General features: G+C 34.1%; 2 protein-coding genes across 20 annotated transcripts in view; one reads left to right on the top strand and one right to left on the bottom strand.

The window, feature by feature from the left end:
- The window catches only part of CEP44 (centrosomal protein 44), a 24086-nt gene extending 9410 nt beyond the window's left edge, over window positions 1-14676 (top strand). For 16 of the 19 annotated variants that reach the window (XM_023924981.2, XM_086891419.1, XM_023924975.2 and 13 more), the window contains 4 exons: window positions 75-144; window positions 2043-2170; window positions 2423-2460; window positions 3240-3755. In XM_023924981.2, coding sequence (XP_023780749.2) covers window positions 75-144; window positions 2043-2170; window positions 2423-2460; window positions 3240-3348 — 345 coding nt within the window. In that variant the 3' untranslated portion in view covers window positions 3349-3755. Of the gene's footprint in view, window positions 1-74; window positions 145-2042; window positions 2171-2422; window positions 2461-3239; window positions 3756-11519 lie in introns of those variants that run through there. The other 3 variants (XM_086891430.1, XM_086891431.1, XM_086891428.1) reach the window with 2 other exon arrangements.
- Window positions 8589-14676, bottom strand: part of LOC147653038 (uncharacterized) — a 33450-nt gene continuing 27362 nt past the window's right edge. The window contains exons 4-5 of the mRNA XM_086891440.1: window positions 11802-11866; window positions 8589-9445 (exon numbers count right to left, since the gene is read on the bottom strand). Coding sequence (XP_086747566.1) covers window positions 9438-9445; window positions 11802-11866 — 73 coding nt within the window. The 3' untranslated portion in view covers window positions 8589-9437. The remainder of the gene's footprint in view (window positions 9446-11801; window positions 11867-14676) is intronic.

The raw sequence follows: 14676 nt of genomic DNA, 5'->3' as shown, positions 1-14676 counted from the left end.
AAATAAACTTTTGTTCCCTCAGAAGATGATTTAAACATGGTATATGGCTAAAATGCAGTAAACTTGTATTTCAGAGAGACTTATCTAAAGAGTCCAGCAGTATAAATCAGGAAAGTGCTTCTAGTAGCATTCCAGTTTCTCTTGGTGAGTATTAATAATTTTCCTTCTAATTAACATAATATGCTAAATACTTCTTGCTGACCTTTAATAATAGTTTAAGTAGGTAACTGAAATTTAGTGACTTCTGAATTTAAAACCATACTGCAGGTTAGAAGTTAACTTCATCATTTCATGTTTCTAACTTATTCTTTAGATGATTTAATTGCTATAACATAGTAATACTAGTTACAAATAGCTACTAAAAACATCAAAGATGGAAATTTAATCAACTTTCTGTTGCTAAATCTTTGAAAAATAATACTGTCATCTGGACTTTAAGCAGTTATCCTCATGTTTTAAAAGTGCGCTGTTCTTAAGCACAAATGGAGTTATTTTTGCTGCCATTAATATCTTATAGGTTGCTGTTTACTTCTTTTTAATGGGGCTCAGACAAATCATGATTCATAATCTTTGTTGGTTTTCAACTCACTACTGAATGTTTTCTGTATTTCATCTCTGAAGCAGTTAGCAGCTCTCCAGCTGGCATTTTTGATAAACTTTCTTGTTTTGAAGAGAAAGACAAAATCTTTTTCTTCCATTTCCAACTTAGTTTAATTTTGATAACATACAAGAAGTAAACGAAGCAGACTTGAGTGGGAAAGAAGTTAAAAGCAGTGCCCAGGCCATGAGTAATTCTCCTGTTTTCCTCAATGGCAGCTCTCTAGCCCTTAGTTCTATTAACTCCCTTAGCTCCCTCTGTTCCCTTACTTGATTTGGCCTGTTTCCCTTGTGACAGCTGTTATTCCTACCACCAGTGGTAAGGAGGATATTCTGTTTTCCATTCTCACATATTAGGCTTTTTTGTCCAGTGTTGGGCTCTTGAACTGTAATTAAAAGGGAGTCTCAGTGATCCAGTTTCCATGGAAATTAGGAAGGAAGTTCTTGATTATGTCAAAGCTTGTTTTTATTGTGGAGTCTCAGAAATGGGTCCTCCATTTTATAGGACATAGAAAGCTTGTAATATGTTCAGTTCCTTTGAAAAGTTTAGTGGTATGTTACTGACACTTGAGGACTTTGTAGTAAGTAAACAGGCAGATGGTTTTTGAAAGAGAATTTTTATATTTTCACACTCCCCAGATTCTTTTGAATGTGTTATTCCTACTTTCCTAAAATTCAGGAAATTGTAAGTGTAAAAATAACAGGGACAGGATTAATTATTTTATTTGGGAGTTTAATACTTTGAATACTTTCAGGCTCTTTTAGGTTGTGGCACTCTTCAGCAAGTACAGCTCTAACAAATAAACAATTTTTAATTTTAGGTATTTAAAAGCAGTTTAATATGAATTTTAGATACAAAATAGTGTAGGTAAGTATGTTCTAGAGGTATGATGTATAGATGGTGACATTACTAAGAAATGGGTATGGGAACATGTCTTTTTCAAGATACTAAGTTCTTTTCCCTGACAATAATAGTCTAAAATTGCAAAGAATGTCACAGCCTTCCAAATTGAAACAAAAAAGAAAAAAATTCTGCTACTTATAAGGCAGGTTACTTAGCAGGTTACAAATTAAAGACATGTTTGAACAAGCAGTTTACAATAAAAATAATATCAACTATATGAAATTATTATTAAATGTTTGGCACTGTAATCAGATGTTCATAAGCTTTGATTTTAATCTAATCAGGAGAAAATAATCTTCTTAGTAATCTTTGGAATTTGCTTTTTTAATTTTATATATATTACACATAGTGTAATATTGCATTTGTTTTTTAAAAAAATGAGAAACCCGTTTTGGACTCTCATAGCAGCTTTTTCTTTTCCCTCTCTAAACAATGCATTCTCTTCTGTTATTACCTACGGTAAATCAAGTTATTTGATAGCTGACCTTGCAAAAGAGAGCAAAAAGGCAAAGGTGACATAAAACTGAGCATTTCTCTATAGATACAGAGAGGAATGAAGAGATGCCAGAGAGTCATCTTCAGTCGTCTGGATGCAGTTCTCTGTTATCCACAGACCAATCTCCCAAAGACATGACCATTAATTCTCATGATCTGACAGACATTTCAAAGGTAAGTAAAACTGGTGAACGCTCAGTTGATTTCCTTTGAGGTCAAGAGAACAAGTAAGCATTGGTTTTAGTTGTATATACTGATAGAAAAACAAGGAAACTATGCTAAACTACATCTTGGTCTGTCTCTTAAAAATACTTTTCATATGTAAACAGTGCTTAAAGTCACATTTTCTCTGAATTTAAGTTGAAAGTCCATCTGAAGAATGTCAGCTTTGAAGAGTTCACTAACTTTGTTGCTTTTAAATTGTAGGAGACAATAAGACAAAGAATGGAAAAGATAAGTAAAATGTAAGTAATAGGAAAGGGCAGCAGGAATTTATTTCCCAGGGGGGAGTTGTACTGGACTAAGGCACACAGAGAATGTACATATGTGTTCCAAACCTCAAAGGTCTCTACATCAGGTGTGGCATTTCCTTATGGCTCTACTGGATAGTAAATCTACTTACAGTTTTGTATTTGTGGGATATGTCACTCTTTTGATTTCTAAAAAGCAATGGAAAGCACTCTTAATAGTATTAACTAAAGATTAAAGAGTGTTTAGAATTTAGTTGATAAGAAATACGAATATTATTTATTTCCTGGTTGAAATTCCCTGGTACTTGTAACTTTTCTTCCTGAAAAGTAACTGTTATTTTAACTGTGTTTTACTATTTAAGGAAAAGTAAAATCAGTTTCAGCCTTAGCATTATAACAGCTGTATTGAGATGTATTTGATATTAATTCTGTGATCTATAATAAAATTTTTTGTTATATTTTTACTATACTTGAAGAGAAATGTGTTGCTCTACAGTGTTTCTCTAGCAATTGATTTTTATTCTCTTACGTGTGTGACCTATAAAAAGCTCTAGCCTTTTCTGTGATTTTAATTTTATTGTTTGGGTAACTTCTTTTTTTGTGTACTTAAGGTTTATTGATATATGGTAGGCATTTAAAATAGAAACCAATTGCAGAGGAAAAGGACAGGATGAGAGAAAACTTAATGGGGTCATGCTGCTTGTTAGAATTTTGGATAATTAGGACATTAAAAGCAAGTCAGTCAGTTATTTTGTGCCAAAATTTATTTTCAGAATTGAAGAAACCTTCAACTTGTTCAAAACACCAAGCCCACCTCTGGGAGTACCTGAAAGCAAAAGTCTTCAGACCTGGTCTCTGCAGACTTACGGATATCAGAAATAATATGTATGTTTGTACAGCATTAAATTTTTAATATATCGAATTTGTAATGATCACCAGTGCTTTTATGGCTTTGAATAAATATTTTACTCATATATCTGTGTATTGATTTCCCTCCTCAGGACCACAATTTTTGGTTTTAAAGACTGTTCAAATAGCTTCTTCCCCCCTTGTTGCACTTTTGTAAATTGAAGTCATTACAGCAGTGTATTCTTGTGTTGACATTTGTTAGCAGTGTGCTAAGTAATATGTTTTTTAAAGTGTGGGCTTGAGGACCGTGGTTTACATCCTGTTGGAAACATTCCAGCTGGAACTTGAGTATTACACCCAAGAGGCATTCTTACATACCATCTTACCATCTGTACTGTTGAATAAGTCTCAATAAAAAAACTTACATACACAGTTACAAATATGTACCTTTTTTGCTGTTGTTTTATTTTGAAATATAAGTTTTCACGCTGAGCTGGAGAGTACCAATACTTTATGGCTTCCATTAACACTGACAAAGTGAGGTTCAGTTTGATCCTAAGCACTAAAATGTGCAAGTAAGTCCACAGACTTTAACTGCAAGAGATGTGTTGAGTGTTTTAGTGCTCTTACCCAACACATTTTAAGACCAGCAGCACAGATGGAGACCAGTCAGTATACAAAGAAACAACATTTTCATTACTTGAAGCCATATTAAGATTTCTGTTTAGAGACAGAAGTAGATGTAAGACTTCCATAAACATATGATCAAACCAAAGATGTGTGAGGCTTGATTAGTTTTGTTTGTTACTCTTTGTAAACTGGTAGCCTATCATATCAAGGTTCCTTTGTGTTTTAATACTTCACTTTAAAGAATATTTGGAGTTTAGTATTACAAACCAGTTGGAATTTTTTTGGAGGCAGAGTTTTTAGATGAAGGCAAAAGCAGCTGTTTGACATGCTGTAAAAAATGATTTCTGTTTTATCAGTAATTATGATTTTTTTCTATAGCCATATGGAATGGAATTTAAATCGATTTTATTTTACATAGAAACAGAAGAGCTTACGGCTATCTGTTATTTTATATAAACTAGTTCTGGGTTTTTTTTATTTCTGTGATTTGACTTACTTTTTCATTTGTTCAAAAATAAAAGAACTTAAAAAGATTGGAAAATTACATAGTAGGAATGTGTTATGCCCCTTAATTGAAAATAGGCCTTGCAAATTACTGTTCATTATTCTAACAATGAAATGAAATGAAGTTTTCTTCCAAATGTTAGAGCAAGTCATGTCTTAAAATAGGACTACAGCACCATCTTGTGGAAATCTTTATAAAGTCATCAAAGAAGTAAAAATTATTATTTCTGTCTGCTTTAAGTCGCTATGGTAAAATATTTTGAATTATCTTATTTTTTTGTTTTGCCTTGTAGTCAAAGAAGATTTTATGCTCAGTAAGATATTTATTCTGTGTGGTATTTGATAATGCTTGTGGCAGAATGAAAGGAATGACTGTTGTTTGTTGTCATGGCAAAAATGAGCAGTGTTAGTATACTTTATTCAAGTTACAGAGACTTATCATTGAATGTAGTGAGTTTTAGAAAAAGCTCTTTCTCTGTGTGTGCAATTCAATATTATCTCTAATGCTATTTAATGCTATATGTAGTAAAAATCCCAAGTTGTTTAACTATTTGCTTCTTCCAGCAGTTTATATAGTAATGAAAAGCTAAAATAGGGATATGGACAAATTAAGGTTTGAGAAGTGCATTATTGTCTTGTAAAGGTTAATTTTTCTGGAGAAACAGGAAAGTAAGATGATCAAAATATATTAGAAGCTACTAATTGTGGAATTTACTTAGTTACTTTGTATTACAGATGCTTAAAATTCTTTATTAATCACTAGTGAACAGGGCTTGAAAGCAGCATTTTTCTATCAGCTACTTGTTTTGACATGGCATCCTTTCAAACAGTTGCAATTGTAATATATTCTATCTTAAAATAATTTATTTGCTAATTATTTGCAGTCATATTTTCAAACACTATGCCGCATATAGTTTGTTCAGGATTTTCATTTTTTAGGGTCTTTTTTAACTCTTTGTGGTGAAAATACCTTAATTCACTTATAATCCTCAGACAGCAAATTGTGCTTCTTCAGGAAAAGTATTATAACTGCAAAAATGGTTTAATGATAGTATTTTGCTTTTGTGGTCTGTAGGCAGATTTCTGTGTGATAGAGATGTGTGTTGTGGTCTTTGTAGGATACTGGGGACAGTGCACCCTGTCACCTATGCCAGATGAGCAGCCAATACAAGGATAGTGATTAAAGCACTTTTGAGTGTCCCAAATGGGGAAAAGAAGTTGTACCAAAACAATGATATTCCTTCCCCTGAACATCCCATGACCTATTTAATGAGGAGTTAGTTAGTATCTATATTTAGATACAAAGTTAGTATCTTTGTTTAGGTAATGTGACCTTATCTGAGAGAAAAATGTATTACCACTCATTGCAAAAATCGTTCTCTTTGGATAATGCAGAGCAGATGCTTTATTTGGAAGTGGTGAGGCATCTTGCTCTCGAGGAGCAAACTACTCTAGTTACATGTTCACAATTAGCAGTAGTTACAGTCACAGCAGTAGTGTGGAGCACTGATGTTCTAATACAGCACTGTGTGTTGGTTTTCCTTTCCCCTTTCCATTTGCAGTTACTGTAAAGAAAACTTATGGTGTAAAGCAAAATCACTTGATGATAGATTCAAAATCAACAGAAATATAATTTTGACAATGTTAGGTTTATAATGATAATTTTTTAGCTTGAGCAATGTTAATATAATATATATAATATAATAATAGTATTATGCCTCAGGGTATTTTTATCAAAGGAGCAATTCTATTTCTAAAACATACTGCAAGGTCTTCATAAACTTTCACACTTGTGGGTCTGTTCTCTTACCTGGTGTTGCTGCACTGCATTGAGTGCATGTTGAAATATGAACTGGGATTAAGAGTTGGAGAGCCTTGAATACTTTCCATGAATGCTGAGAATAGTTTCAGAAAGCTGAAGTTTTTGGCAGCTTAAGGGATTTCCTCCCAGCACTGATCATTCCCATCTGTCTTTGTTATCAACTGTGTTTCGTAACTGATGTGACTTAAATATACTCTTCTGAAAATAAAGAGAGAGGGGTATTGATTGTATTTTTTGGGTGGTCTTGTTTTTTTTTTTATATTTTTTTCTCATTCACATCAGCTCTGTGATCAACTTATGACATTGCACACAAATGTTTGTGACTGAACTTTCAGTTGGAGCAGCCTGCTATGCTGTCAAGAAATAACTGTGCAACATGAGAGAGAATGGGTCAAGTTGGTGTTTTACTGCTGAAAGATCTCTTTCTCTGAGTCTACAGAGAACTAGAAGTGAAGAAGTTCCTGTACAAAGTCCCAATGTACATATTCATGAAAACTTGTTTAATTTATCTTAATTGATTGAATGAAAGGGCAAATGTGTCTGAGAAAAACATGGAAAATAGGATTAAAGGAAATCTAAATCTACACTTTGAAATTGGGTCACTTTTCAGGAGTTGAAATAGCTGTTTATTACATGTGCTTTTGTTTTAATTTTTTTTTCTTGGCCTTTTTTTTTTTTATTTAGAATCACATTTTTCATATGTTCAAAAATACCTAAAAAACTCAACCATTTCTTTGCTGTGTAAAATGATCATAAAATATACAGGCAAATGCAAACTCAGTCCTTGGGGAATATTCTTTTTAATCTTTTGTTTTATGGAATAAATATGTATGAATGTGTAACACATTTAAAATATTTCACATAGATAATCACTGTATTATAAAAATAGGAAACATGTTCTCCTTACAACCTTATTTTAACTGCAGTGGAAAACTAGGCAGTATAGTTCATGGACTTTGAATAATTTAATTTCTATCAATATAAGTAAGTTTCAATATGCAGGAAGACTTCAGTTATTTTTAGCAATGCATGTTCATTTGCTCCATAGGTGATCAAGTAGAAGGCATGATGCCTTTCCTATGATACTGACTGATGGTCTGGCATTGCATAGTCTTTGTCCCTGTATTGGTGCATAGAACACTGATAGTAATTTCTTGCTCCAACTGCAAAATTAAGAGATTCCCCTTGTTTTTCTCTTGAATATGATGTGGTTTGGTTCATTGTTTATGCCCACTTTAAGAACTACTTAGGAAAAAAACTAATGCAAAAAAATGTAGTCTGTTTTTTTCTTGTAATTGAAAACATCCCATTGGAACCTCTTGAAGAAACTAAGGATAAGTTCATGAACTTGCTTGAGCTTATGTATTCATGGTAACAGGGTCCAGCTTATTGTAGTTATAAAAGTGGTTGACAGCTGTGATAACTTCAGTTAAAAAAGTTGTGCTTTTGTGTGAACTACAGAAAAATAGGTGCTGATATGGTGTAAGATTACTAACCTGAATACTTTAACAAGCTCCATTTTAAGCTGAGACATGAGCAGTGACTCAAATTTTCTGTAGCTTTTTTTCTTGTATCACTGTTGGAACACTTCTGTTTTGTCTATATTATATATAGTCTTTTCATGAAGATATACCAGCAAACAATATATTGCTCTAAATATTTTGTGAATGAATGTCATACTCAAAACATAAATCTTTTTGTTTGAAACTGACATGGACTTGCATAATACTGTGTTGATGCACTGATCATAAATTGTCTTGAATAGAAAATATACAGTGGGAAAGGGATACAATGGTTGCATTACTGTAGCTTGGATAGAACAAAAGGCAATTATTCTAGTGACTGAGAAGGCACTGAAATTGTTATTTCATTGTTGTTTTAAAGGCATCAGCCTTGAGTGAATGTATTTTTTGTGACAGGAATGTCTTTGATAAGTGTTTGGATTTTAAGTGAGTTGTCTGTTGGTTTTGCCCTCATATTAAAGATTGACATAAATATGTGCTGATAGTGATCTAGTAGTACAAGAGCAGCAATGATCTGTAGGTGTTCCGGTAAGGTTTGTGAGCTTTGCTGTACAGTATAGTTTCACCTTAGCAGCAAAGGTAAGTTATCTGTGAACCCCTTCTTACTCAAGGAGAAAAGCTGTTGAGTAAAGAGCAAACTGAAGTCCTCATAGAAGTGGGGCCTTGAGATATCAAAACCCAGAATATAGTGGACTTTCCTGGTTATTGAAGTAAGGTCCACAGGAATGTTGTCTGGAGGAGGTAAAAATGGAACTACAAAGGAAATAGGAAAAAAGCTCTGGGTGATCCAAAAGTGGGTACCAGCAGGACATATTTTATTTAAGTAACACTTTAAAAGTTACTTCCAGAATGTAGCGTGTCTGACAATCAGGCAGCACAAAGTACCAAGGCATTTAGTTAAGAATATACTCATGTTGAGAACCATTTGAAATTAGAACAGCTCAAGTGAGTAGGAAAAATATGCTGTGGTCATATGCACAAGACGGGGTTAGGCACCATATCCATATGAACAAACCAAACAACCTTGTGACCAGTGGCTCCATACCTAATACACAAATGCTTAGATCAAAATTGTTTCCAACCTCCCCTGGGTAGATCTGCTTTTATCTCAACTCTTCATGCCCTGCACTGGGCACCAATTAAGGTTGTCCTGGTTTAGGAATTGTATTCCCCAATTCAGTGCCTGCACTGTGACTCCAAAACCACTGCTTCTTGCTCTCTCCATTTCGCTCTCCCCTTTTCCTGCTGGGTGGGGTGGAATTGAGAATTGGAGGTGAAAAAGGCAAAGATCATGGACTGAGACAAGAACAATTTACTAGAAACAACAAGATAAGAAAAACAGTAATAGCAACAGGATTAATAACTAAAGTGTTCAAAAGAGAGAATGATTCCATGCAAAATTCTCACTGAGCCCAGGAGGAACCCGAGGAGACTGTCCCTTTCCCCTGGCCTCAGCAAGGAGGTGAGGTGATACAGAATAGCCTCCATGTCCTAATCACACCCTGTCCCTGCTACTGCAAAAAGATTAACCTTGTCCTGGCTGGAACCAGGATAGGCAGCAATACTGCTTCAGCAAATGGTTTCATAAACTCTTTATCAATGAAAGGAGATGGAATGTGGTGGTATCTTGAATCTTGTACAAATCAAAGACCTGTAAATAAGAGGTGAAAACTTAATTTGGCAGATTATCTAAAACTGCACAGGTGTCAGAGAGGGTTTTTGAGCTTTCAGTAATGGACCTTCAGACCTGTGTTGACAGCAGTACACTTTTGCTAACTTTAAAATGTCTGCCTAAATTAAGCTGTCTTGATTACTCATTTAGCTCCTCATTTACAGTGTGTCTTGCATTTTTATCACCGTTTGAGTCCTATCAGGCATGCTACCAGTATTTATTTCATTATGCTTATGTATTTAATGTTTGGGGGGAAGGGGAGAGGAGAATGATTGGTGGGTTTTTTCTGTCTACCTGAGTGAGGTTTAATGAGGGCGCTTAAACCCCAGCTGTACTCAGAAGCACAAGGTAGCTCAGGTAATCACTCCAAGTCCATGTAAATAAAATTGTTAACTGTAGCCAGTGCGAGCATTCCTAAATTATCAGTAACTTGAGGAGCTCAGGTCCTGACTTGTTGCTGGGGCTGATGTTGAGGTCAGCACAGGCTGCAGGACCCGGGAAGTTTGTGAGTCAGAACATGCCAATCTCTATTCCAGTAACTGCACTCTTACTGATAACCAGGCTGGTTTGGTGACTGCAGGCTTAACATCTTGGACAGCAGCACATACATCATTAGCTGAATGTGGGACCTGAAGTTAAATGGTGTTTATGTTGTGCAGATATAATTCATTAATTATCTCATGCATCCCACCATGACTGTTGTATGCATGCTTTTGTGTCTAGCTATGGGAGCTGAAGGGATTAATATGTTTATAAATATCAATAAAATATTCAAAACATAATTAATACTAGTTTTTAACAGAAATGGTAAAATCAAGTAAGGATAACCTGAACTGAAGATTTCTATTTTTAAATGGGCTCAATGTTTTCCTGTTAAAAATGGAAGTAGTATTTGGAGTGATTTATGAAATAATATCCTCTTTTCACATAAAGTAAGCTTGTAATTCAGGCAAAAATAATCACAGAATATACTGGGTTGGAAGGGACCCACAAATATTATCATCCTGGCCCTTCAAAGGACCATTCCCAAGAGTCAAATGTTTTTAAATGTGAACATTAAGTCAGACGATTTGGTAAAGGGTCATTATTTTTTGTTGCTACAGTGCTAGTCATTGCACAAAATTTAAAGTTGACTCTTACCAAAGAGACCCTAAATAAAGCATATAAAGTAGAATACATATTTTCTATTTTGGTGTATTTTACTGGAAAATATAGACAGACTTGTCTACTATAATATAAACAATTTAGTCTTTAAGCTACATTTTTTTCATAGAAGATTGACATTTGCTGCTTTTTCCAGATAACAGTAGCCAATGTTGTCTTATCAGGAAACTGATTAGCTGCAGTTCTGTAAGTCATGGAGAAGATAAGAACAACTTTGAATAATGGAGCAGTGGTGCAACAAGGTCCTTGTGTTTGAGAAAAGATTAAACACTAAACTTCCCAATAAGCTGACCATCAGACTTTTTCTCCCACATAAAATTTTTCAATCACTTAGAAATATGAACTTAAGATGTTAAATTATAAAGATTTATATAAAAATATTAAGATTTTAATCTTTAAAATTATAAAGCTGCCTGCAATAGAGAGAATGTTTCAAAATTATGTGTTTTTTATAGGAGAAAATCAATTTAATATTCATGAACAATAATTTTTATTGTTCATGTGGGCCCTTATTTGTAACATTGGGTCTATGTTTCAGATATAATCCCTCAAATTTAATATTTTACAATGTCTAAAAAAAGGTATCTAAGAATATGGTCTTAAAATCTCCACAGAAATTTCTGGGTTACATTTACTGCATCTCTGAATGTATATCTACTCCCTTGCTAGGCAAGATTTTCTTTATGTCAGTGAGGAATGCATGATTGTACATGATTCCAGCTCTCTTGCTTTTATTAGCATGTATGTCATTTAGTCCTTATTGTATGTTCATTTAGAACTGGTTTTGTAGCTGAAAGGGAGTTTTACTCCCTTTTCATTTCCCTTCCTTATATCTGGCCTGCTAATCTTTTCCTTCTTTACAAACTGAAGCTCTGCTTTTCTGTTTCAGAAACTTCTTCAATTTAATGTCTGGATTACATATCTAGGAAAGAGAGAAGAACAAGCTCACTGCTTCTGCTAACAGCACTAAAGATGATTCTCCTTTCTGGTTTTATCTTCAAATGTTTGTTTTTTTTTGAAAAAGATAAACACTGCCCATACTCTAGTATAAAAATAATTAATTTTGTGATTATGTGAAATAAAAAAAAAAAAATAAATCCCAAAGCAGGAGCTTTTAGAAATGTCAAAAATACCTTTTGGCTGTATTATTGTAATATGGCTTTTGACATACCTGTTACTCCAAGTCCTTGCATTATCTTTGTTTGAACAGCATTGCCCTTGAGCAAATTTTCTCTCCTTCAGTAAAGAAGAAATTGTTATTAGTGTTTATTACTGTGTCAGGTCAATCTGTGACTGTTTTACTTGCTGATACTTTCTTTTATGCCTTGAATTTCAGAAAGACACAGCTATTGTTGTGGTGGGTTTTGTGTTCCAGTGAACCTAGGAAAAAGGGAGGGAATAAATTAACAGGTTCAGTCAGGTACCATGACAAAAGTTTTGTTCTTGTTACCTCATTCTATTCTATTGGTAGAGATTCTGTATCAATTAGGATAATTTTTCAAAAATGACTGCAGGGGACATTGTGCAGTCTCTTGCAGAATGTGAACCATGAGAGAAGTCATGGTCTAAAAAAGGTAAATCTGGGAAATATTCCATGGAAGCTGTAGATAATCAGAGTAGTAACATTGTGACTACATTTGTATAATTTGCATGATTGGAGGGAAACAGTAGAGACAAAATACATAAACAGTAAACTTCAAGTGTGAGAACAATGTTTGCAGAACAGAAACAGGTCAATAGGAAAGGAACCTGAGTATTTCCAGTGTTATTTGGATAGGTAGACGTTAGCTTGAGATTCTGTATAAATCATACAAATACATTCTTGTCTCTTGTTTCCTGTTTGAAACTTAGATTTTTCAAAGCAAAATATAATGTCTCTGATATTTTCCAAGGGGGCTATTTTGCCTCTGTGCAGTGGGATACTGTGCATCCAGTATCTCACTTTTGCATAGGGAGAATCAACTTAGAACTCATTGCAAAGTTAGGTTTGTCATATATCTTGTTTAGTGTTTGTCAGCATGGAACTATTTCAGCAAATTATTTTTTCACTCAGTATTTTCAGTAAATATTTTTTTAGCATTTCTGATCTTAACAGCCTGAATGTTATCCAAAACACATACCACAAGATAACCACCCTTTCCAGAATATTTGTGAGTAGATTTAGATTTGCTATTTCTACTTTATAACAGTAGGAGCAGTACACATTAAATCTTTGTCCTAATAGCCTTTTATAAGTTTTCTTCAGCTTTTTCTTCTCTGACCCTTAACAAAATATCATTCTAGAAATTTCAGAGAACTGTCTGAATGAAAATTCCCCAAATTCAGGAATGTCTATGATCATCAGAACCTCTTTGAAGTTACAGACTTCTATATCCACAAACTTCTCTTTCTTTACTTGTTTCTCCTGATTTATCCAAGCAAACCAGTTTTATCTTATATTTTTCAATGATCTTCCTTAGGTCAAACATTGGGTTCTTTTTGGAATGTAATCTGTAATGGAGAATATTGGAAGAATAATATTAAAAGGAAGTTCTCACAAAAAAATCCCATTCAAAGGAAGATGTTGAAGAAGAGTTCTGCTTCTCCTTTTGAGTCCTTTAAGGACAATTAAGTATTGTATACCTAATGTTTATATGACTTGAAGAAAATTACACATTTGTCACAGAAAAAATGGATGGACTCTAGGGAATGAGCATAGCTATCACATAATTGCAGCACAACTTTAAACTGAGTGCAGCATCCTTCAAAGAGAATTGAATTTCATACTGTCAGCAGTGTAACATAACTTCTTGGTACTTAATAACAACTTTAACTGGCAGGTAATGATGTTACATTTAGACTTCCATTAAAAAGATAAACACCTTAAACTGACCGCTCAGCTCCCTTAACCACGGTGTCTGTTTAGTATGAAAGACTTCATGAATTGTTTTCCTCTTTCTTTGGGTTTCTGGAGCTCTTTCTGGTACTAAGATTTAACAACTTTTCTGCCTGAGACCTTAGGGCCACACAGAAAGGTTTGATGAAATTGAGGAAGATTCAAAGCTCCTTACATAGCTAAAATTGCATCAGATGACCTGTGAGAAACAGGTACCACTGCAAATTCTAGTTAACGTTAAGATTCCTGTCAGCAAAGGCAATCATTTAAGTCCTTTCTTGCAAAGCAACCAAATAAAGTATTACTCAAACATCTGTCAGCAGAGACTTGAGGTCTAACCCTCAGCTAAGCTAGAAACCCATAATGAGGGACACCTGGTCCAAACTGCTTTTGCTTAGACAAAGCTTCAGCACTTCTTTGATATATTGGTAGGCCACATTTGTGACAATACAATTTTCTAGAAATAATCTGTCCAACATAATTTATGCAATCTTCTTTATTAGGCCTCGCTATTTATCTTTACATTATTAGAATTTTGTACTGTGCTTTTCTTTAAAACTGTTCAAATTGAAAATGCTAGTTTTTACTTGCAAAGCAATTAAATATTTAATAATTTTGAGATAAGTAGAAGCCTTCTGATCTCCTTTCCATATCCATGTACTGTAGTGAGCCAGCAGAACCCATTTCCTTCCTTTTCTAAAATGGTCAGTATTCCACTGACCATTCCATTATAATCCCTGTGACTTCTTCCTCTGCTTTAATGTGCACAATCTTTTGTTACAGGATGGGTTTATTTCCTCTGGATTCCCCACCTTTTTAGGTACTCAGATACTTCTATAAGTCTTTCAAAGCTCAGGTTTATCTGAAAGCTCAGAAATAAGGCTTCACGTTGCATTTCTAAATAGGGCAAAATGGGTAAGGTGAAGGGCTATTTTTAACAAAACAGTGGATAATCATTGTCACCTCAACACAGAGTTTAACTGCTACTCTTGACTTGAAATTTACTTGGAAATTGAACTTGTGTTCATTTCCTTGGAAAAAGAATAAGAAAGGCCATTAACAGTTTATAGAGCATGATGGATGACACCTTATAATTACTGATATTCTACTAATAGTAACCTGAATCTTAGAGTTGTCTTGGGAAATAATAAAGTCAGAGTCCCACAGAAAA

The sequence above is a fragment of the Cyanistes caeruleus genome, chromosome 5 (assembly GCF_971803275.1).
Source record: "Cyanistes caeruleus chromosome 5, bCyaCae1.hap1.1, whole genome shotgun sequence".
Taxonomy (NCBI): Eukaryota; Metazoa; Chordata; class Aves; order Passeriformes; family Paridae; genus Cyanistes; species Cyanistes caeruleus.
This window is presented reverse-complemented; position numbering and strand designations above follow the sequence as displayed.